This window comes from Lepisma saccharinum, chromosome 20, assembly GCF_977018435.1.
Source record: "Lepisma saccharinum chromosome 20, izLepSacc3.1, whole genome shotgun sequence".
NCBI lineage: Eukaryota > Metazoa > Arthropoda > Insecta > Zygentoma > Lepismatidae > Lepisma > Lepisma saccharinum.
This window is the reverse complement of record NC_139248.1, coordinates 37,196,019-37,219,657: the sequence shown is the minus strand read 5'-3', so window position 1 is coordinate 37,219,657 and position 23,639 is coordinate 37,196,019. Positions and strand designations below refer to the sequence as shown.

Below are 23,639 nucleotides of genomic sequence, written 5' to 3'. Positions count from 1 at the left end.
TCCTGCTGCCCACTTGCAAGATTAATAAAACAAGGTGTTACATGAGTGCGTGTTCTCATTAAGTCATATCAAAACCATTTCTGTCAATGACTACTTTTTGAAAATTTATTAGAATTTGTCATATGTATAGAAATCAACAACAACATGTTGTGCAAAAGATGAATAAGATAAAAATGTGATATTTGTCAATTATTTCTTCTTAGCCCTTAAACGGAATGTTAGTTTTGAAAAGGGGAGGGGGGTGTTTGCACGAACCTTGAGGATAGCTGAGGGATGTTTCTATGGTATAAATGAGAAACGGATGGAGTGATGCTTTACGTAAGTTTTCCTGTTGGGAATGCTTCCATGAAGACACGGTGGAAATTCTCTCACCTTGTAACCAAAGGGCCCCAGGTATGATACCCGACGGAGGCACATAGTGGTTTGGATCCAGTCTCAATTAGCTTATCTGTGCATAAAATGGACTCCAAACAAAAACTAGGAAAGGCGCTTAGTTGGGAGGATGGGAACATCCTGCTCCTCCATCCCCCATACCGCTCATCATCATTCATCATTCTTCCTAACTCTCACAATTAGCCAAAAGTGACAGAAAGTGACTCTAGATAAGAGAAATACTAAATAAATCATTCATCCTCATTGTCATGATTAGCAAAAGTTACAGAAAAGTGACGTAAAAGTAAGGAAATACATAGGCTACATTTGGAAATTTTACTACCTATTAACTAAAGAAAAATGTATTTTCTACAGGAAAGTCAATAACTCCTACATACTTTGTACAATATCATAAAATATATTCAGGAAACTTACATGTAAACCCGAGTGTTTTAAGCATGTTGTCATTTTAAAATTTGTGAACAAATATTATGATGAAAATAATTGTAATTCCAGAAAGTGCATGGCTATCGTTCTTGTAACAATAATTTCCTGATGGTGAGATCCTATAAACTGACAATGATCAATGTTGTTAACGTACTAAGCCATTGATTGCTGGCACTATTGCTTTGTCATTGTAGTGGAAAATGGATAGCTCGATTTTGCACTGTATGCGCTCAACAAAACGGAGCTGTTAGCCGGAATATATTCATATATGTCAGTTAGTTCTCTGGATACTAGAATTGTTCAGATACTAGTGAAATAAATTACACTAATATCTATAATCTGTGATATCAAGATATTTATAATCTAAGATTATCCGTGTTTCCATGTAATAGACTTTCGTCTTTTTGAACATCCTTCAAAAGTAAGCGTAATTGTAGATTTTTTTGACGATGTTGCCGCATTCAAAATTTATCTCAAAGGCTTAAAATGTCAAGAAGAAATGTAGCTGTAGTGAAATTTTTGCTACAACTACAGGAATTTTTTAGCTTCGCTACAGGTACAATTTTCAAAATGTAGCACCGCTACAGCTACAAATTGTGTAGCTCGCTACAAGTAGCATGCTACTTTCGACCACTGAGAATGAGGAGATACGACAGGCAGTGGGGGTAGTGAAGCTTCAGGACAGAATAGAGCAGGCACAGATGAGATGGTTTGGACACATGAAGAGGATGGGTGCAGAAAAGAAAGACTACCAGTAAGAGCTTACAATCCACAAGAAGTGGGAGTAAGGCCAAGGGGGCAGATAGAAGAGAGTGTTCGGAGAAGAGGACGAGATTGGAACACCATGGAAATAGAGGAATCGTGGAAGACCAGAAGAAAATCTAGAGGCTTGACTTCTATGCCGACCCAGCCAGAGGCAGGAAACGGTGAAGGATAATGATGATGATGAAGTTTTTGCAACCCCAAAGATCATTTTCAAATATACTGCATATAAATATATATAAACATATACCGGGTGATTCAAAAGTCTCTTTACATTATCCTTATATCGCTAATGAATGGTTTTCAGGAAGGAATAAAATACATTGTTGTTTTCCAGCTAGATGGTGCACCACCCCATTTTGCCAGAAGCGCTCGGGACTACTTCGCTGGCACCTCCACGATAGGTGGATCATCCGTGGCTCACCAAGACTTTGGGCAGCTTGCTCTACAGATCTTTTTCCCCGAGACCTTATTGACTGGAGTTTCAATAAGTCTAGGCTGTACCAAGTAAAGATCAACACATATAGCAACTGACACAGAAAATAGCTGCAGGAACAGGGGAGATCACACCAGCTTTGTTGGAGCATGTGTTCGGTTTATGCAAGAGAGTGGGTGCTATGCTTAGATTTACAGGGCCACCACATTGAAATGTACTGAGTTTGTCTTCTATTCAGAGTACTTTTCAGCAGTAATGCCAATTTTGCCAATAAAATGCTTTTTGGTTAAAATGTGAAGAGACTTTTGAGTCACCTTGTACATAATGACAACTACCATGGGCATAGCCAGAAATTTTTATAGAGAGAAGTCAGGCCTTGATCATAGATTTAATAATGATGATAATAATCAAACAGCAATTCGTATTATGAAGTAATACTAATTAATTTCTATTATCATCATATCCTAGAGGAGTCACTTATTCAATACATCAGAAGAGAAACTATTGGGCAGAACTGTTTGCCTTTATTCTTTCACTTTCTATTTTGTCACCAAAGGTCCAACGTTGCAAATGCAGAGGCAATACAACAACTGAATCTAGACATGTGGCAGATGCAATAACCCTAAAATTCCTTAAACCTGATTCTTGGGATTAAATGTTCTGAAAGTGGAATGGAATCCTACAAAACAAAGTGTCATATTTCCTTACATTATCACTGGGACGTCCCCATCAGTACGAATGTTCACAGTATATCCAAGTACTGCGAAACTGACCTGGAAAAAAGGGTATACACGTAATAAAAATTCAATGCAAACAATTTATAAAAAGGGAAGAATCTACTGCATTGTACTGGAGCCTGATTTATATCAGCCCGTAAGGTCCAGTGCCAGCTGCCGATCTCACTCCCACCAGAGTGATCATCCCACCAATAACGGGGTTTCATGTAATCAGCATGATGAACAGCCCCCCCCCCCAATCATTGTTGATCGGGTTATGCAACGTTTCCTCACGATGGTGGGTGGCCACTGGTCCCATACACAGGTTGAAATCTCAGGAGAAAGTTGTTACACTTCACCCAGGAAACTCGAACCTGCATGTACTCTAGACTGCATGGAAACGGTGAAGGACCGGTGCCAGATTTAGCTAATCAAATATTATAACAGGAACACACTGCTGATAACAGCTTCCGAAAGTTTAGATACAAGGGGCATCCAGAAAATATGTTCCGATGGAGGCTGTATGCGGCACTAGTGGTTGGAGCACAACACACATGTGCAGGCAGGAAGAGGTGGCATGTGGCTGTGACCTGGTGCAGTCGTTTTAGGAGAGTGCTAGGAGAAAAATGGCAGCTCTTATACGGTCTCCCGCTGACTGTGACGTACGTGCGGTGATCAAATTTTTACATGCTCAGAAACAGACACTGGCATAGAGCCACCAGCAATCGTGTGAGCTGTACAAACCGCACGTCACGAGCGACTGTACGATCAGATGGTGGTGCAGGTAATTCACAGAAGGTCGATCCAATGTGCATGACCCCATACAGCTGTGTGTACGTGGGCTCTTTTGCAACACTTCAAAAGAGCGATTTGCATGTTCTACATGCACAAATATGGCATGTAGTCTAAAAATCACAAGAATGTTGGATTTCACTGTATTTTTCATTGTTTATGTACATGTTTTAAAAATTTGCGTTATTTACATATTTTGAATGTGTGGAAAATGTGTTCAGATATCACTGCACATTCACAAACACTATTTGTCAGCAATTAACATTTTTCAGTGTTATCACTTTTGCAAAAACTCACGGTCTGTACTAATTGGAACTTACCTTCTGGATGCACCTCGTATAAATCACTAGACAAAAATGAAAATTTAGCAGGGCTGGCACAAAAACATGGATTAATGAAGAAAGTGATATGCAGCTAGGATTGAATGATTCAAGTAATTATTATGTTAAAATATTTAACTATTTATTATTATTTCATATTATCGGACATTAACTCACTCAGTGGCAGATTAATACTCATCTCTCATGAGTTTAAACGGACAGGCAGGGAGAGGGTGGGGAGGGGCTGAATTGAAATGTGAGTTTAGCAGAAAACTGAGGTTGGGAACTGGTCATATTTTCTCGTTTACCAATGCAAATTACAGTTTCACTTTGTTGTGATACTATTCAATAGATATAACCAGATTTGTTGGATTCTTCTTGACATCGAATAACGGTTCAATGTAAATATATGTTAACCTGTGCAAAACTAGTATTACACCAGGGGTAGTCTAAGGAATCAGGCTCTGGCTTCAGTTACGGAATGTGTACAGGTTCAAGTGTCCTGGGTAAAGCGTAACAATTTTTCTCCTGAGATTTCGACCTGTGAATGGGACCAGTGGCCACACAACATTGTGAGGGATTTTGGGTGCTACGAATGAGAAGACCCAGTCATGGAAACCTATAGGTTATTATCAAATTATCTTATTAGTGTAGAGGTATTCGTTATAATGTCAATTGTAGACTTGAGAGTTTCATTTTAAAAGCACACTTCAATGCAGATGCCAATTATTTTTCATTTGTAGTTAATTGTTATTAACAATGACATCTGCAGCACATTCTATTGCCACTAATATAGCAGTCCTTCTATTGTCCACCATTTGCAAATATTTAAAACAACACAGCCAATGCCATTCTTAATATCACAATAACGTTTCACAAGGTTCACAAGGTGAGTTATTTTCATTTGATTCATGCATTTCATTATGACTTTCGACCTGTAATAGTCCATCCAAGTATACCGGGTGGTCCATTTATAATGATAGTATGTAATATCTCATGCAGAATGCATCCAATCGAAAAATTGCACAGACAAAAAGTTTGATACTATTCAGGGGGTAAGTCAATGCCGCAAAAATTTCGTCGCCACCACCAACCCCCTGGGGGGGGGGGGGGTGCATGTGACATTTCAAATGGAACACCCCCATTCGTTTTACATATTTGGATTCAGTGTTGAAAAAGAAGTATTTTTTGTTCAAAAAATTTTGTAAAAAAATTGCAACCTTCGAACATTTATAAACATTTGGTAGTTTCAGTTACATTTTGTTACCTTTATGTAATAACAGTTTTGGTTTCTGTTGAGAACATTGCAAAAACGAATTTTATTCAAAAAATGTGTGCAAAGAATTCGGCAAAAGAAAATTGTTTGCAATTTATGTTTTTGTGTAACAATAAAGAATATTAATTTGTTCCAACTCTTTGGTTTCAAGGAACAATTTCATATGAACAACAAAATTAAGTATGTTACTACAAATTAGTTATCATTTGAGGTACACAAATAAATGTTTCAAGGAGCAAATGTTCAAAATGATGACCGTTCTCTTCAATGCATTTCAAAACACGGTGTCTGAAGCTCCACACTGTTCGTCCCAAAATGTAGAGAGTGATAGAGGTACAAGCATAGCATCAATAATTCGTTGCCGCATGTTTTCTGGCGTTGTTGGAACAATTGTTTGAAGACAGGGATTTGTACACACACACACCCAAGGTCATCCTGTTCTGCTGCGGAAAGATATGCAGGCAGCATTCCAGTTCGCTTGTCATACATCATTTGTGCGTAAGCTTTCATGCAAGTTGCATTGAGGTTGTGGCTGTGTGCATGTTTCTGTGGGCAGTCAAGGAGAACCAGAAAATCGAGAAACCTGCCAATTGTGAAGTAAGTGACGATGTGTATGACACATCGTTCCCATTTGTACAAATTTGGCTGTTTTGTTTTCTTAATGACCTTTCTGTTTGTTCCAATTCTTATGGTTATTAATCTTAGACTCTGTGATGTACGTAGATTTCTTTAATGTTCAGTCCAATCACCAATAATGTCAAGATAGAGACTAACCTTTATGTACAGTGCGTCCATTTCGATCTGCAGCCGAGAGATCGGGAGAAACGTGGCGGGCGGCGCTGACGAAGATGCCGACATTTGAGGCCTGTAATGACCGCTTATTTTTGTGGACATCTTGCAAAACGAGCACTAACCTGTGTTATAACACGCAAAAGTTATTCTGTAATTCTTCCAAGTTCCATCCTTATATACACAAATAAATACGCTTTAGAAATTATATTAAGAGCCACAGATAATACTCTGTAAAACATTTTAATCATAGTTTTGACCAGTAACGTCCTGCTTAAGTTTATATCCTTGAAAGAGTTTTGTGTCGATGGGGATCGTTTGGAGGTTTCGAATGTGCAACACTGTATCAAGATTACGCTGCAGACGAACCGTTAAAAGCTAATGGTGTTCGTGAGCTTCCTTGCAATCCGAAATCTCCTAGCTCAAGTTTTTTGTTCCTTCGCGACTACAGAGCTGTGAATATAGTGGCAGGCAGATGTAAACCAAGAGCGTGTTAATTTCGTACTGTGCGTAAGAGTGTTATTCTTGGTTACTTGCCGTTACTTGTTTGTGTTATTGCAGTGTGTATGTGTGTTGTGTCAGTCAGACGATTGGAATGCCAGCCGCAAGGTTCACGTTAGAACAAAGAATTTTTATGTATGACACTTACGTGAAAACAGACTCGTGTCGAGACGTGTGTAGGCAATTTGTACAGAAATTCCCAGGCGTGTAGGTGGACATCACTTTGAACAACTCTTATAACACAGGTTAGTGCTAGTTTTGCAATACTTATATAAATGTCTGCATATGTCCATAAAAATAAACGGGCATTACAGGCCGCAAATGTCGGCACCTCCGTCAGCGCCGCCCGCCACGTTTCTCCCGATCTCTCGGCTGCAGATCGAAATGGACGCACGGTACATTTCTTCTATGTTTGGTTACCAGGGAAATTACGGTGTTTTTTTTTTTTAGGAGGTTCGGGCATGAAGATTGAAATAGTGGGGATTGTGAATTGTCATGTGCTGTTATTTATTTTGAATTACCTATGGATTTGAAAGGATAAGGCTTTGAATATTTCAAAGACGTTCAACACCATGCTTCCGTTACGTTAGTGAAAACGTGACTTTGTGTTTTATTAAATCTACGAAGGATCTGAGATGTGATTACCCGTACCATATTTGTGTTGGAGTGAAATAATGTAAATGTCTCTCCTGTATCTTGGCAGGGTACCAATGATTTAGTAGTATCACGTTTATCGAATTGAGAGTAGGTTTGTAAAATGGTGCGTCTGTCAATACAAGCAAAAGTTGATATCATTCTGCTTTACGGTGAAGCACATCAAAATGTTGAAGCTACAAGAACTTTGTACAGCAATTGATTCGAGGACCGAGATATTCCAGGCATTGCAACCTTCTACCGCATAGTGAAACAATTCATGGAAACTGGCACTATTCATCCAAAATCTAAGACCAGGAGGAAAACTGTTACAAATAAAGAGGCTGCAATTAATGTTTTAAGTGCTGTTGCTTACAATCCCCACATCAGTACAAGGCAAATATCCCTACGTTCCGGAATTTCTAAAACCAGTACTCTGCCAATTCTGAGAAGTTTCAAGTTCCATCCGTACCGTATGTCTTTGCAACAGGAACTTCATGGCGAAGACTTTCAAAATCATTTAAATTTGTGCAATTGGGCGCTGCAACAGATGCAAATGAATTAACAATTCTTTTCATCGGTGTTATTCTCTGACGAATCGTCATTCACCAACCATGGTCATATCAACAGACACAATATGCGTTATTGGTCTGTTGAAAATCCACATTGGATTCGAGAAGTTGAACACCAAATACCTTGGAGTGTAAATGTTTGGTGCGGAATAATTGGAAGCCGATTGATTGGACCATATTTCATTGAAGGCACATTAAATGGACAAAAGTACACAGAGTTTTTGTTAAATATTCTGCCAGGGCTGTTAGAAGAATTGCCACTGCACCAGCGCTGCAACATGTGGTACCAACATGATGGTTGTCCAGCTCACTACTCCATTCAGGCTCGGCTACAGCTCACTACTCCATTCAGGCTCGAGCTATGTTGGACACACAGTTTCCTGGTCGATGGATAAGACGTGGAGGACCAGTTTCTTGGCCATCTCGTTCACCCGATCTCACGTCGCCTGATTTCTGCCTTTGGGGACTACTTAAAAGCATAGTGCTACCACGAAGTTCCAACAACGCCAGAAAACATGCGGCAACGAATTATTGATGCTATGCTTGTACCTCTATCACTCTCGACATTTTGGGACGAACAGTGTGGAGCTTCAGACACCGTGTTTTGAAATGCATTGAAGAGAACGGTCATCATTTTGAACATTTTCTCCTTGAAACATTTATTTGTGTACCTCAAATGATAACTAATTTGTAGTAACATACATAATTTTGTTGTTCATATGAAATTGTTCCTTGAAACCAAAGAGTTGGAACAAATTAATATTCTTTATTGTTACACAAAAACATAAATTGGAAACAATTTTCTTTTGCTGAATTCTTTGCACACATTTTTTGAATAAAATTCGTTTTTGCAATGTTCTCAACAGAAACCAAAACTGTTATTACATAAAGGTAACAAAATGAAACTGAAACTACCAAATGTTTATAAATGTTCGAAGGTTGCAATTTTTTTACAAAATTTTTTGAACAAAAAATACTTCTTTTTCAACACTTAATCCAAATATGTAAAACGAATGGGGGTGTTCCATTTGAAATTTCATATTTACCACTCACCCCCAGCGGCGACAACATTTTTGCGGCATTGATTTACCCCCTCAATAGTATCAAACTTTTTGTCTGTGCAATTTTTCGATTGGATGCATTCTGCATGCGATATTCCATACTATCATTATAAATGGACCACCCGGTATATACAATACAAAAATAAGCATTCTGGTAAGCATAATGGCAAGCTTTCAAGAGGGTGGTGAAGTTCAAAAATAACTCTTTGGTTTTGATTGATTGAATTGTTGTTTAAGTCCACTTTATGCACAGAAAGGCTAATCAGGACTGAACCTACAGTTTAAAGTGGAATCCAAACAACTATGTGCCTCCACCGGGTATCAAACCTGGGACCCATTGATTACAAGGAGACGAAACAACTCTTTGGATCACGTCCCGCCTACTAATATTTTATGCGGAAAATGTGTCATAATGCTTCTTAACATAGCAAGTTGTTTCATCTCTGTAATTGAGGAATTCAATATGAAAAGTCAATGACATTTTTGAATTATGTACCTTGTCCAGTTCATTCTGCAATTTACATGCTTCTTCTTCTGTTAGTTCTGTCACGGTAGCTTTATTTGGAATCTGCTTCTGTTCCTCCTCTTCCTTTTTCTTTTGCAATCTCTCCTTCCTCTTCTTTTCACTCTCCTCCATGTCGGCTCTCTTTTTATCATGATGCTCAAAGGCTTGCTTTTGATATTTCTTAAATGTGTCCATGACAAGCTGCAAACGAGAATATAAAACAATTAAGAAGTGATGAAAATAGGGTAGTAACAACATGTAACATAACATGGTTCCTATTCATTTTGCCAAATTTTCATTCCCTAGCTATTCCAGGTTATTTAAAATAAATCCCAAGATCACCCTGAACCATGTTTATACAACATTAATGCTATTTACATTGTAGGAGTGTGGGGGATAAAAACAATTGGTGGAAGTAAGAAAATTGTGTCTCCAATAACAAGAAACATCATATTTCCCAGTGTCTTTCTTTACTTACGAACATATTACAGGCTGAATGCTATTTTGTCGTATCTCCCATTTTTCGTCAGAGAAGATTTGATGAACTGACTTGGCTGTCAAGTGGTGTAAATTATCAACATAAAATTTTAGTGCAAACCTTGTAGTATCTCAAAATCTACACACGTCAAACTTCAATCAGATCTCCTGAAATGGGCATATGACACACAGTATTCAGCTGGCGATATATTGCATTAAATTAGGGTTTACAAACATGTCCATAGACACTGCAAGTTTAACACTAATATTTATTGAGAAAATTCCAGATACAGCACAGGTGGACATTTTACGATGAAATTCCCTTCCTTTGCAGGTGTTCTAGATCAGTGAGAACCTTTCAAGTTAATAATTTAACAGCCAATTCCCAATAGTCATGTTCTCATCTCTAAGAGTTGATGAAAAGTTACTACTTGGCACATACTGTACACACCCATGCACACAACTGAAATACAAAAGATCAACATCAATATCAGGCAAATTTCAACAAAAAAAATATGTATTCCATAAAATACATAGTTAAAACAGTTTACTAAATACATACTGGAATCAAGTACTTACTCTATCGATCAGGGTGGATATAAATCTTCATTTTTATTTAAAAAATCGGGTTTGATTATTTTTATTATATAAATTACATTTTTTAAATTTAAATCAGTTTGTGATTTTTAAACAATAAAATTGGATTCTCAGCACTGAACAACAGTTGTACATGTTTTCAATGATTACCTTATTTTGTTATCTTATGTCTGTTCGCCAGGCGCATACATCACCATCACTTCAAATAATCCCTACACACTACACCAGCGAACCACATATGTACAAAGCATGAAGTGTCGACTGAGCAACTTAGAAGAAGTGTGGAACCCTGGAGGGCAAGGGGTGTGGAGGAGGGCAGAGGAAGCTCCAACCTTAACTGGGCAGTTTCCGTCGCAACAACTTTTGTGCTACTGCAACGGAATCTGTAACCTTTGAAACACTATAGACGTCGAGGTTGCCTGGTTCCTCCAAGCATAGAGATGTTAATTCCTTAAATTAGGTTAGTGGTAGAGCAATGGCACGGTATGCCAGAGATCCAGGTTTGAGTCCTGGACAAGCTTGCATTTTTCGCTGAAGTTCTACATAGTACACCTTTTGTGTATGCCTAGTTTAAAGAACTTTGGATGTACTACAGTACAATTGTAATATCAATATTTTTCCCAGTCTTCGTATCTGAATTTTGGTGATTTTAAATGACATTTTACAAAATATTATCAGTTGCCAAGTTTATTTAGAGCTTAATAATAATGATAGTTTTTAATCGTTTAACATGATTAATATTTTGTATATTATTATACACAAAATATTTGCTATTTTTGGCAATGAAAGTTATTGAGTTTTAAAGCAAACAGACATTTAGTGTGTTTACAGTTTCCTTTCATCCCATCAGTACACCTATTTTGTTTTAATGCTTTTCCTTTGAAAATGTTAGAGTAACACCTTTGAATGATTACGAGATTAATGTACTTTCACGAAAAGTGATTCTGATATCTACAAATTACTTATGTAGGTTTTTCTATAAATTATTTCATTATTTTTAACGTGATTTAAATCACTGATTATTTAAATTAACACAATTTAAACAACCTTGCTATCAGTGAACTTCCTGTCAGAATACTGCAATACTGATTATGGTGTACATGTCTGCATACCAGAAACCTGTGAAAGAATGACACAACAATATCCATTGACAGAGTAATTGTTTGATTCCACTATATGTGGCTAAGCACATCACTCAGTGGAGCAACCTCCTCATGTGAAGTAATGTATCATATTATACAGTGTGTTTCAAAAGTTGCGCAACCCAAATTTTGAAAATTTATATCATCAAAAACGTAAAGAGATATTTACACTGGGTTTTCTGCATTATAAAGCCTCATTCATTGAGATATTTTCTAATGCTTAACATTATCAGTTTAACCACTACAGAAAATTAGATAAATTAATAATTGGTCGAAGGCAGCGTTAAATTTTTCCCAGAAATGCAGTTTTGAGTGAGAAAAATATAAAAAATTATGGAAGGGTCATAATTAGATGTCTGATGACTGACGCCATATCAATCTGTCATTTCCAACCAATATTGATCATGTGCAGCAGAATTTATGACTGGCGATTTTATGGGTTAAGTGAAAAAGTGCCATTTTCGGGACATATCTCCGTAGCTGGCTACACTAGCAGGTCAAAATTTTGTCAACATATGCACACAACACATGCTTAAATAATGGCCGTACATTTACGATAAAGAATAGTATATGATTTTGTACAGAAATTTGACACTTGGCAGAATCCTAGGCTGCCCCTGGCAAACCTGGGTTTTCTTTGCTCACGCTTTGCCGCTGCTGTACCTGGTTGATTCAGCATGGCGTTTTCATTGGAGCAGCGCGTGTTCATTGTTTTTGAGTATTTTACTACTCATTCTTACACTCATGTGCAAGAGGATTTTCAAGATAAATACCCTGGTTCTACTGCACCTCACAAAGCAACTGTTTTACGGCAAGTGCGTCGTAAACTTGCATCCCAAATGGACTTGTCACTTTCCACTGGTCATAGAGCTGTGAAGAAAACTATCCTAAAACCATATCATGTTAGCACTGTTCAAGAACTGCGAAACCTTGATAAGGATAAACACTTGAACTACTGCAGGTGGTTTCGAGCTCTAGTAAGTGATTCTGGCCGATGTGCAGCTCTCGGGACGTCAGTCATTAGACATCTAATTATAACTCTTCGATAATTTATTTTATATTTTTCTCACTCAAAACTGCATTCCTGGAAAAATTTTAACGCTGGCTTCCGCCAATTATTAATTTATCTAATTTTCTGTATGGAATAAACTGATAATGTTAAGCATTAAAAAATATAATGAATAAGGCCTTATAATGCAGAAAACCCGGTGTAAATATCTCTTACGGGTTTCATGATATAAATTATAAAAGTTTGGGTTGCATGACTTTTGAAACACACTGTAGTATCCAATTATGTGCGTGGCATGCTTCATAAACACAATACCTATGTGAAGGAGCTCTACAAGCTACCAATCAAATTGAGGATAATGAACATCAATACAATGAATTGATATTGCCCAGGATAGGAACAGGTAGGTGGAAGACACATGTGGTAGCAAAGAAGATACATTTGCACGTTGGCACATCGGAAACTAAATACATGCTTACAGGACTAAACCAAGTGTTAGGTAATAATCAAAACCTAATTACAAATATGAATTAATTTTAATCAGTTTCTAAATTCACTTACAAGTAACAAACACATGAAAACAACACTAAAAAGGAAATTTAAAGAACTTAATTCAGGTAACACATGTTAGTTTTCTATTTACAAACTATTCTTTAATATTAAAGAATCTAAAGGCTAAAATATGCAAGACACACAAATTAAGAGTTGGAAAATAAAATAAAATGTAAAAGAAAAATATTTAGACCATAAGAGATAAACAACAGGCAAGTGGAGAAGATTAACCTTTAGTGGACAGATGAGAGATCATATATTGACTATGCAGCTATTTCCGTTGATCAAACAGCACCACAAGACAGCAATTAACACACCATTTCATGGAATATTTCTATTCTGTCTTTTTTGTTTATTAGTATACAGAGTGTACCAAAAGTCCCATTACCCCCCCCCCCCTTTCCTTTTGAATTGTAGACAAACCTGCAAAATGTTATTTTAACAGCATGCGTATGATGAGAGGATGGTATACCATTAAATCAGACCAATGACCACCATTTACTCCAGAGGATCTGTGTACACACCACCGCCATTCTCATGGCACAGTATTATTCGCTTCCAGGTGTGATGTGAAATCATCCGCAACATGGCTGGCATGAGGGAAGAAAATGCACTGCGAACAGCTTCTTGAAGTTCCCCAGTTGTCTGATAACGATTATGGGCAACTTTCTGTTTGATGTGTCCCCATAGCGCAAGATGTCAGATTTGGACTTTGGGGTAGCCATTTTAGAGGCGCTGGTAAATCTGGCGATCCTCGTCCAATACATTTGTCCCTGAACACATCATTGAGGTATTCTCTTAAAATTGCCACCTGAAATCCAGATCTAACATCTTATGTTACAAAGGATTTCACATCGCACCTGGAGGCAAATAATACTGTGTCATGAAAATGGCGCTGTGCACACAGATCCTCTGGAGTAAATGGTGGTCATTGGTCTGATTTAATGGTATACCATCCTCTCATCATACGCATGCTGTTAAAATAACATTTTGCAGGTTTGTCTACAATTCAAAGGAAGGAGGGGGGGGGGGGGTAATGGGACTTTTGGTACACCCGGTATATATGAAGGTTTGACATACTCCAATTGCAAAACAAAATATTGATTGTTAGTACTATTAATGAACAGAGATTGAAAAGGTCCTTTATTATGTCCATAATATTATGGGATAGATTTATAAAAAGTTATAATTCCTAAACCACCACTCTTTTCTAAAAATTTCAATTTTTGTATAATAATGAGTAAAAAGCAACACTAACAATGTGCGACAATTAAGTGTTCAGGGGGGATGCAGGGGCAAAGGCCAGAATTTCGAAATTATCCCGAACCAAATGGTAGCAATTAACATGCCATTTCCTGAAAACTTAACATTTTCGTTCTCTCTCTTTTGTTCATTTGCATACATATAAGGGTATCACATACTCAAATTACAAAACAATATATCAATTGTTACTATTTTTAACTAGTGAAGATTGAGTTCTTTGTCTTCCTTGGTATTGTGGGATAGATTTTATAAAAAAGGGCTCTAACTCCTCAACAACAGCCTTTTTCTGATATATTTCACTTTTATATGTAATAATTAGCAAAATGCGAACTTTAACAAAATTTCGAAATTTTCCACAATTAAGTAACATTTCCGAATGCCGGACATCACATTTTTCCAAAGTTGCGGCACAGGCAATTACATATCCTCGGAGACTAGTCTTTTGTTGTGCTTATCTTTAAGTTGGTCCATCCAGTGTCTATAGACAGGGCTGGACTGGGACCGTCAAGAGGGCGGTGGCAATTATCCCCAACAGGGTGCCGATTGTGAGCTGTTGGAAAAAAAAAAGGGCGCCGAATATGTATTTTCAGAAATTCACTGAGAGGACGCACCGGCCAAGGCTAGAAGCAAAATTCCGGAAATACTTTCTGTAAGCTGGCAATGCTTCTGCTCTTATACCTATTGTTGTTATATTCTTCCCCAAGAAGTATCAGCCTGATTTTAACGAAACTTCGCATGGTTGTAGGAATGTACAACTGGTACATATTACATTCTTTTCAATCACTCTGGTCTATTGTGGTTGCCACGGGGCAGGCCAAATACTTTTTATGTAAAATTTTGAGTTTCTTATTCTTTTCATTAACGTTATTATTATGAGGTACAAAATATAAATTTCACCTCCGCCAAAAGCCCAGTCATTCCAGAAAAAAAAAACAATTACAAAGGTAACCACGAAATTAATGCCTCCACCTTAATAACTCCTCACATTGTTATCAGATTGCAATGAAACTTCACACACATATGAGGGTTAAGTCATAAGTCATGGCAACAATTTTTTTTTCCTCGCGAACAGGGGACAACATAAAAAATCTAAGATATACATTTGAAAGTATATGGAATGTACCTTCGAATGAAGCCACCAGATGAAATCTGGATGCAGGAGACTCTCGTAGGGAAGAGGCAGAACACAGGACATTGGACAACAGTGTTATATTATGGCATGAACAACAAGTACACAAGACTACACTGTTTAACAACCTTCAAAGTATTCACCCATGTTATCCACTGTTTGTTGCCAGTGACGGGGCAGGTGCTGAATACCATCCGCTGCATGTGCAGTGCTAACGTGTTCCATCTCTCGCCAAAATACTGTTACAATCTCTTCTTTGTTGGCAAACCGTTTCCACGCAATGGCTTCTTCACTTTGGGGACGAGATCTAGTCACATGGACTTTGATCAGGAGAATAAGGCGGGTGTGGAAGAACTTCCCATTACCGCCGCTGTAAGCGATGCCTAACAATGTCTGCCGTGTGAGCTGTCGCGTTATCGTGTAGGATAATGGCATTGTCCAAAAGTTCTGGGCATTTGGTTTGTACTGCACGGCTCAATTGTGACACCAAAAATGAAGTGTAATACGATGCATTCACAGTGTGCTCCTCACGCACTGGATGGCACACAAGAACATCTTGACAGTCGTATGCCAGAATGACAATAACTTTTGTGGGCGACAGATTTTGTCGAACTTTGTGTGTCCGTGGTGACCCACGATGATGTCATTCACTTGTCTGTCACTTCAGTTCGGGTTCATACGCACATGCCCATGTTTCATTGACTGCAATGATGCAATTCAACATGGCATGTCCTTCATTCTGAAACCTCACCAGATTCATGCAACATGTTATGTAGCAAGTCCACTTCTGTACCTCCGTTAAGTAATATTGCATCCACTTTGCACAAAGTTTCCACATCTGTAGGTCCTTGTATAAAATGTTACGCACTGTCGACACCGGTATTCCTGTATGCAGTTGTAATTCCACAACAGTCAAGCGCCTGTTCTCCTGTAAACACTGTTCAATCACAATCATCCGTATGTCTTTGTCCTTGGACACAGGATGCCCACTGCGAGGCAGATCGGCAGTTGACACTCTGCCCCGTTTGAAGGCCTCCATTAACCTTGCTACTGTTTGATAAGGCATGGCATACACACCCAGAGCTTCTTGTGGCTCTGTATGGCATTCCTGTGCATTTCTGCGACAGAGAACTGCTATTTTAACGTACAAACATTGCTCCTGCTTCATGGCCTCAATTTTAGAATGCTGTCACTCACCGACTGAACTTGGGTGCGTGCTTACTACCCTACCATTGTTCACATACACCTGGTGGCTTCTTTCAAAAGTACATTCCATACGCTTTCAAACATACATCTTAGATTTTTCGTGTTGCCCCCTGTTCGCGAGAAAAAATAGTTGCCATGATTTATGACTTAATCCAATATGTTACTAATGCACACAATTTTTAATTTGTAGGTAACTAAATAAACAACACGAATAGCAGAAAAAAACAAGCTGTAATTCAGTTCTTGCAAATAGAGGGTTGCCACAGGCCATTGCCAAAATGGGGTGGTCAGTAATGTACCAACCCCCTTACAGTCCTGATTTAGCCCCATTGGACTTCCATTTGTTTGCCCCTCTCAAAACCAACCTTCGCGTGGACAGCACTTCTAGGATGTGGAAGACATTAAGTTCACTGTGAATGCATGGGTCAAAAAATAACCTCCAACTTGTTTCCAGAATGGATTTCAGCATTGGGTTGAACGCTGACAGAAATGTATCGAAAGCAAGGGGCACTATTTCGAATAGCCTTTACAGGTACCCAACATGTGTATCTATTTTCAGACAAACTTTGAACTTTCATTGCAATCCGATAACAGTATGAGGAGTTATTAAGGTGGAGGCATTAATTTCCAAGATGACTTTTGTAGTTCTATAGCTAAATTTTGTTTGTACTTCGCAGCAAGTTTGAAAAGCATGTGCTTGGAAAATGTACATCTAGAGAGGCTCTTGTCCACTAAAGGTTAAGCATGCAAATGCAAAAACTTGTACTAGTCTCACATGCTATGAGTGTAACTACCATAGAAGATTACCTTCTCTGCTGCACCTTCTCCACCTCCTGTGAAGAAATCTGTCTTTCTGGCTAAGAAACTGAAGATGGTGCACAAAAGCTATAAAAAGAAATACAACTCATTAAATGCGACACAAAGCCTTGAGAAAAACAAATGTGAATGTATTGATTAAATTGGTTTCAATTGATGTCCTAAACAGGTATCGGAATGAATTGGGTTCAATCAGAATCTCAACTGAAACCAATTGGAAATCAGGACAATTTTTAATTGATGAATTGTATCCAATTATAAGTTTGTATATTTTAGAACCAATTGTTTTCAGTTGTAGAATCAATAGAAAATGTCATTACAATTGTGTGTACTAGCCCTGCTGGAAATCTCTACTGTTTAGCTGGTGTAAACTGAAATATACTGAATACTCTATGGCTATTGTATTTCAACTGTAGGGCTGGAAAAACAATGTGGGTAATATCCAATATTAGTTTTTAGATGCTCTATTGGAACCAATTGATGACTTGTACTGAATTGTGTTCAATTGGAATATACTTGCATGACACTTTCTACAATATGTCATAAATTAATTTATTGGCATAGTTTAATTCTTGACACCACATTTCCTTTGATTTAGAATTGCATAGAAAAAGCAGCACATTTGAACTGCTTTATTTCTGAAGTCTAAAGCATACTACTGAAGTCAGATATATCTTAATGAATAAGTAAAAATAACTCTTTCTTAAGAACTAAAGAACCTTAAAGCAGCCACTAGTTGAAATAATTGTTTGCACTAGTTTTTGTTGGGTTTTTTTCAATAAGGAATTTCCATGCTTATTCTTATGTCTGTGTAATCCAATTGGAGAAATGAGCACTATTTTGATCAACTTAGTCAACCTTGACAGTGTCTTGTTTCTTTGTCACTTTTTCAAGCATTGTGGGTCAGTTATTTGTTTATCCAACCAACAGGGTAGCCACTCTACGAGCACAATAAAATTCAAGTATAATTCCCAGTTTTCAAGGTGAATTTTCCAAGAATTCAAGGCTACGAACAGACGTTTTCTCTATTTCAACCTTACATATTACCCACACACACACATACACAAACAAATATACTAACAAAATCTATGTGATTCCAATATATACAAAAATTCTAATTCAATTTAATTAAAAGGTAGGCCTATATACACATATATTTAACATATTTAATTCAAGGTGTGAAGTTTACATTTGCCATTTCTCATAATCAGACTCGAAATACATCTACAAACACAGGACACAAATGTTAAAGGATACACTAATCTACGAAAAATGGTTAATTGTATAAGAATTTCAAACTGAAAATTTTTATAATCAACTTCACAATATCTTATCTTGCAATAACCTTCCCTTCTGTCACATAAGACTATTCTGCAACGGACACTAACAAAGTAAATGGATTGAAATAATTCTTGTTTTATTTTTTTAGCGCAGCTTTCATTTCTCTTCCTTCCTCGATAAAAATAAAATCTAAACTGCGAAAAACCTGTCTCAGGGCATTTATAAATGGGATTTCGATTAATAAAAGTTTCAATTTTTCACGTCTATGGTGACACGTAGAATTCCCAGAGCCAATAATTCATGCATAATTCCCAGAATTCAAGGAATTCCCGGTGAGTAGCCACGCTGATGTAGCTATATAGGAAGAACAATGTGTCAATTGAAGACTGAAAAAGTATGTTTTTCCATTTTCTACAAGCGTGTTAAGGCTCGGCTGAACCTTTGACATTCGAATGGGTGATTTTTTTTCATATTTTCCTCTCCATTTAAAAAACCTCTGGGATATTTCAAAATATGAAAAATTACATATGTTTAATAGACTTACGTAATCACAAAACTATTGATAATATCTAGACAACAGTGAAAGAAAACTACACGAAAATTCACATCAATGCTCTAGAAGGAATTCTAAGCGTATGGTTTTTTTTTCATGTTTTGAAATATCCAAGAGTTTTTTTTGAATGGAGAGAAAAATATGAAAAAAAATCGCCAATTCGAATGCCAACGGTCCAGCCGAGCCTTAAGCAAAATGAAGTTACACACACTTAAAAAAATGTGTTCATTATATTAGATATATTTTTCTTGCTAATAGCAAATTCGACATGCTTACCCAGACATAATGTTAGTTGTTTTATATGATTTCTGCATTGCATTTACTGTAGTTTCGATATATTTTTTCATTACTTATAATAGTAGGGGCAATATACTGAAAACAATAAAATAAGTTCCAATATAACAAAATTCAGTACAATTCACCAGTTGAACAAAATTCATTACAATTGACTAACTGGTTCCAACAGTGTCTAAAAAAATCATATTGGCTACTGGAACAAATTGGAAAATGTTCCAGCTGTGATGCCTTTCACATTACTCATACATTTAAAAAATAAATATCTTTCTAAATATTCTAACACAGAAATTCATGGAGAAATTATCCGAGGTGGTATTTGAGAGGGTGATCCCCCTCTGGTTGGTAATTTTTTGTACTGGAAGAAGAGGGGCTATATATAATATGAATGATATCCTCAGTAGTTGATGGAATTTCACCTTGCTGGAAATTTTTCAAATACCACACTATAGGTGTTGTGCCACAACTTGAGGTATGGGGAGAAAGTCTTCTAGTTGACTGCTGAGGCAGTGAGTGACAACCCTCATAATGAGTTCTCTTCCTTGATTGATTGATTGATTTGGTGTTTTAAGTCCACTTTGTGAACAGTAAGGCTAATCAGGACTGGACCTACAGTTTAAAGTGGGATCTGAACCACTATGTGCCTCCACCGGGTATCGAACCCGAGACCCCTTGATTACAAGGCGACAACGCTACCACTGCGCCATCCATGAGACCCCATTTTCCGCTCTTCAAAAGCAGTATTTGCACTCACACTAATTTCTTGCTATTCCCAATATACAAGGGGTGTTCAGAAAAAGACCGGATTGAGTGCACTACACGCAAACTACTTGATGGAATCAAATGAACACAGTTTCACCATCTAGCGGCATCTTTGTGAAGTACATTGCAACAAGGCCCGGAGCGCAGTGCAAGCCATTCGCGCGCGCAAGCAACACGTGTCAGAGTCTGCAGCGGTCAATGGGTCATTTTGTGGCTGTGTGAAAAATGAAAGATTTGCAGGACCAACGTGTGTGCGTTAAATTTTGTTTCAAGCTCGGTAAAAGTGCCACAGAGACGTTCACAATGCTTTGGGAAGCCTTCGGTGATGAAGCAATGAGCCGATCACAGTGTTGTGACTGGTACACTCAGTTCAAAACTGGGAGAACTTCGACGGACGAAGATCCTCGAAGTGGGCGACCGTCCACGTCAACAGACGATGTTCACATCAACCTAGTGCGTGAATTGGTGCGGGCAAATTGTCGATTAACAGTGAGGGAGCTAGCAGAAGAGACTAACATTAGTGTGGGATCGTGTCATGCCATTTTGACGGACAAATTGGGCATGCGCACCACGATAACGCGTGGGTTCACACTGCTCTACTTGCGCCTCAATTTTTGGCCAAAACAGGACGACGGTCATTCCACAGTCTCCATACTCCAGATTTGGCTCCGGCAGACTTTTTCCTCTTTCCAAAATTGAAATCGACATTGAAAGGTTGTCGGTTTGACACAATTGATGACATCAAACAAAAATGTACGAGGGACCTAAAGAGCATTCCGGAAGAAACGTTCCAGGAGGCGTTCCAAAGCTAGAAGAAACGTTGGGAGCGGTGTGTGGCCCGCCAAGGACAGTACTTTGAAGGGGACAAACATGAATAAGATGTACATGTTCAGGTAAGGCTGCTATCCCAACAATCCGGTCTTTTCTTGAACACACCTTGTATGTTACCAGAATGCCTGATAACCAACAGCATTTCTTAGCAAAGCTGTATATACACTGCGTTATTTTAATTAACAAAAAGGTATATCGACCTTCTAACCTATTAGTCATGTTTGCTTTGTACGCAATGCTGAGAGCTTCTCTCTCCTTTTCTTAATGCAAGTTATTGGGTTAAAACATCTGTCCATCCCTCTGACATCATCAATGCATATATATGTTATGGTATTCTCGACATATATTATTTTTCACTAAGGGCCCCAAATATTTTACTAGTGGAAAGCCACAGGAAACTCCGGTACGTCAATGGTTGCTATTAGAAGCCTCCTACAGTTTCCACTTGGTGGTAGAGGCCTTACAACCTCTTTGTCACATTGCCACGTTTTGGCACCGTATGATTTTCGTTTATGTATGTTTCATTACATGGCCCTTTCAGTGTTTCATGAATATATCTCAATAAATCGTCGCACATTACAATAATATCTGTTTTTTCCGTCTAAATCTTCCTATTTGATTCAGTTCTTTAATAAGGAAAACAAATATGTAAACATTTCCATAATGTGACCAAAAATAGACTTTTTATCGCAATTTCTTTGATAGGTGTAGGTACAGTAGCATATTGTCCGCATCGTAAGAATCCTTTACAAGCCTTCTAATAACCCCTATTTACGGTTGTGGCAGAGTGTAGCACAGTGCGCTTCAACATCATAGGTCCCGGGTTCAATTCCCAGCCTGGGCATGGGAGTTCTTTGTGATTGTCCCTTCATGAGTTTTGTCATATCATCAGTTAACCTCATCTTTGCGATTAGCCAAAAGTGGGAGAAAAGCGAAGTAAAATAAATAAAATCAATCACTGAATTAATAACCCCTTTATCCAAATTGGATTAATTGATTTGATTTATTTTACTTCGCTTCCTGTCACTTTTGGCTAATGGTGAAGATGACGATGAGTGATGATACTGATGAAGGGACACACACAAAAACACTACCTTCTACAGGCCAGAATTCAAACCCGGGGCTCCTCACATCGTAGCTCGTGCTAACCATTCCGCCACAGATATCGCCAAGTCATTGGAAACGAGGCTTGTGCTTCTTCCACATTTCTTGCCTGGCTTCGCAATGCAGAAACCCTTTGCCCAATTATGCAAATATACATCTAAACTAAGTGACCATTTAATTGTTGACATTTGTAGATGGCACATTGGAATATTGCTGCACCAGCCTGCCTTTTTCTTGAAAAAACTCATATGGGCCCCTCGGATTTCCACTTTCCCCAGAGCTAAAGTTGTCGTGCGAGATCTATAAATATATAATATCCAAGAACAGTAGCTATAACAAATTGACTATAAATTCAGATTTTGGTCCGACTTGCATATCCTGAATTTCACAAGTATAGGAATCAAATTAACACATTTTTAAAGACAATTTAAGTGTTAAATAATCTTTCAAGGTTTGAGAAGGAAATTTTTACCTTAAAATGCAAAAATTATTAGGTATTTTTAAATATATTTGCACCCAAAAAAAGTACATGTGAGAGGGGAATGAAGAGAAAAAGAGAAATTCGTATCCTTAACCCTCCGTACCCACGCTGGGAAGGTGATAATTTTGGCATCATTTGTGGAGATTATTTTCTATACGAAAAATTTCTGTTCTTTTTAGCTCACGGAGATGAATTATAGTGGAGTAATGAGTATTTCTTGGTGGTATCAAATAAATCTGTGAAATTATGTGTTATGCATTGCTTTTGTATTGTTATGGAAAGGTACTGGTTTTGAAAGTTCTGACTTGACGGAAGAATGGCAAATTGATGTGAATGGAATTTGACATGTTGTTTCATTATGTTTATGGTTTGTAAGTTGGAGCGATATTGGAATTATAGGAAATTGAAAATTGGCAATCCTGGTTTGACGTTAGGGGACATGAGATATACTACAGACAATGTTTTGGTGCATGTCACATGCTTTTTGTTTGGAAGGTGGCTGTGCATCTTTAGTATGGTAAGTGCTAGTGAGGCATAATGAACATTGTGTCGATATATGCATATATATAGCATTCTTTCGCTGGGATCCTGAGGTTTATTTCCTGAGTTGCAGGAGGATGGTTTAACGACCAGGAACAAGAAATGTGTCAAGTGCAGCAGACAATATCGAAGGAATGTATGGATGAAATTGAAAATGCAGCAAGCAGAGTGGGTTGGAGGAATTCCTTTTTAGGTGTTCCAAATGCAAGTTGGATTGCTCTGCTATGACAGGAACACTTTTTGAAAATATGAAACTGTCTCTGACACATATTTATTCAATTATATTTCTGGGGTCTTACAAAGTTTCCCTTCATCCTGTCTCCAGTGTCATCAAGGTTAGTAAGAAAGTGGTGTGCCAGTTAATTTCACTATGTTCGAGATATTTGTTCTTGGAAGTTACTTGAAGTCACCTGACTATTT

General features: G+C 37.8%; 1 protein-coding gene across 1 annotated transcript in view; it reads right to left on the bottom strand.

Moving 5' to 3' along the window:
* nudC (nuclear distribution C, dynein complex regulator) overlaps positions 1 to 23,639 on the bottom strand; it is a 116,396-nt gene that overhangs the window by 88,906 nt on the left and 3,851 nt on the right. The window contains exons 2-3 of the mRNA XM_083141406.1: positions 17,365 to 17,442; positions 9,174 to 9,383 (exon numbers count right to left, since the gene is read on the bottom strand). Coding sequence (XP_082997532.1) covers positions 9,174 to 9,383; positions 17,365 to 17,442 — 288 coding nt within the window. The remainder of the gene's footprint in view (positions 1 to 9,173; positions 9,384 to 17,364; positions 17,443 to 23,639) is intronic.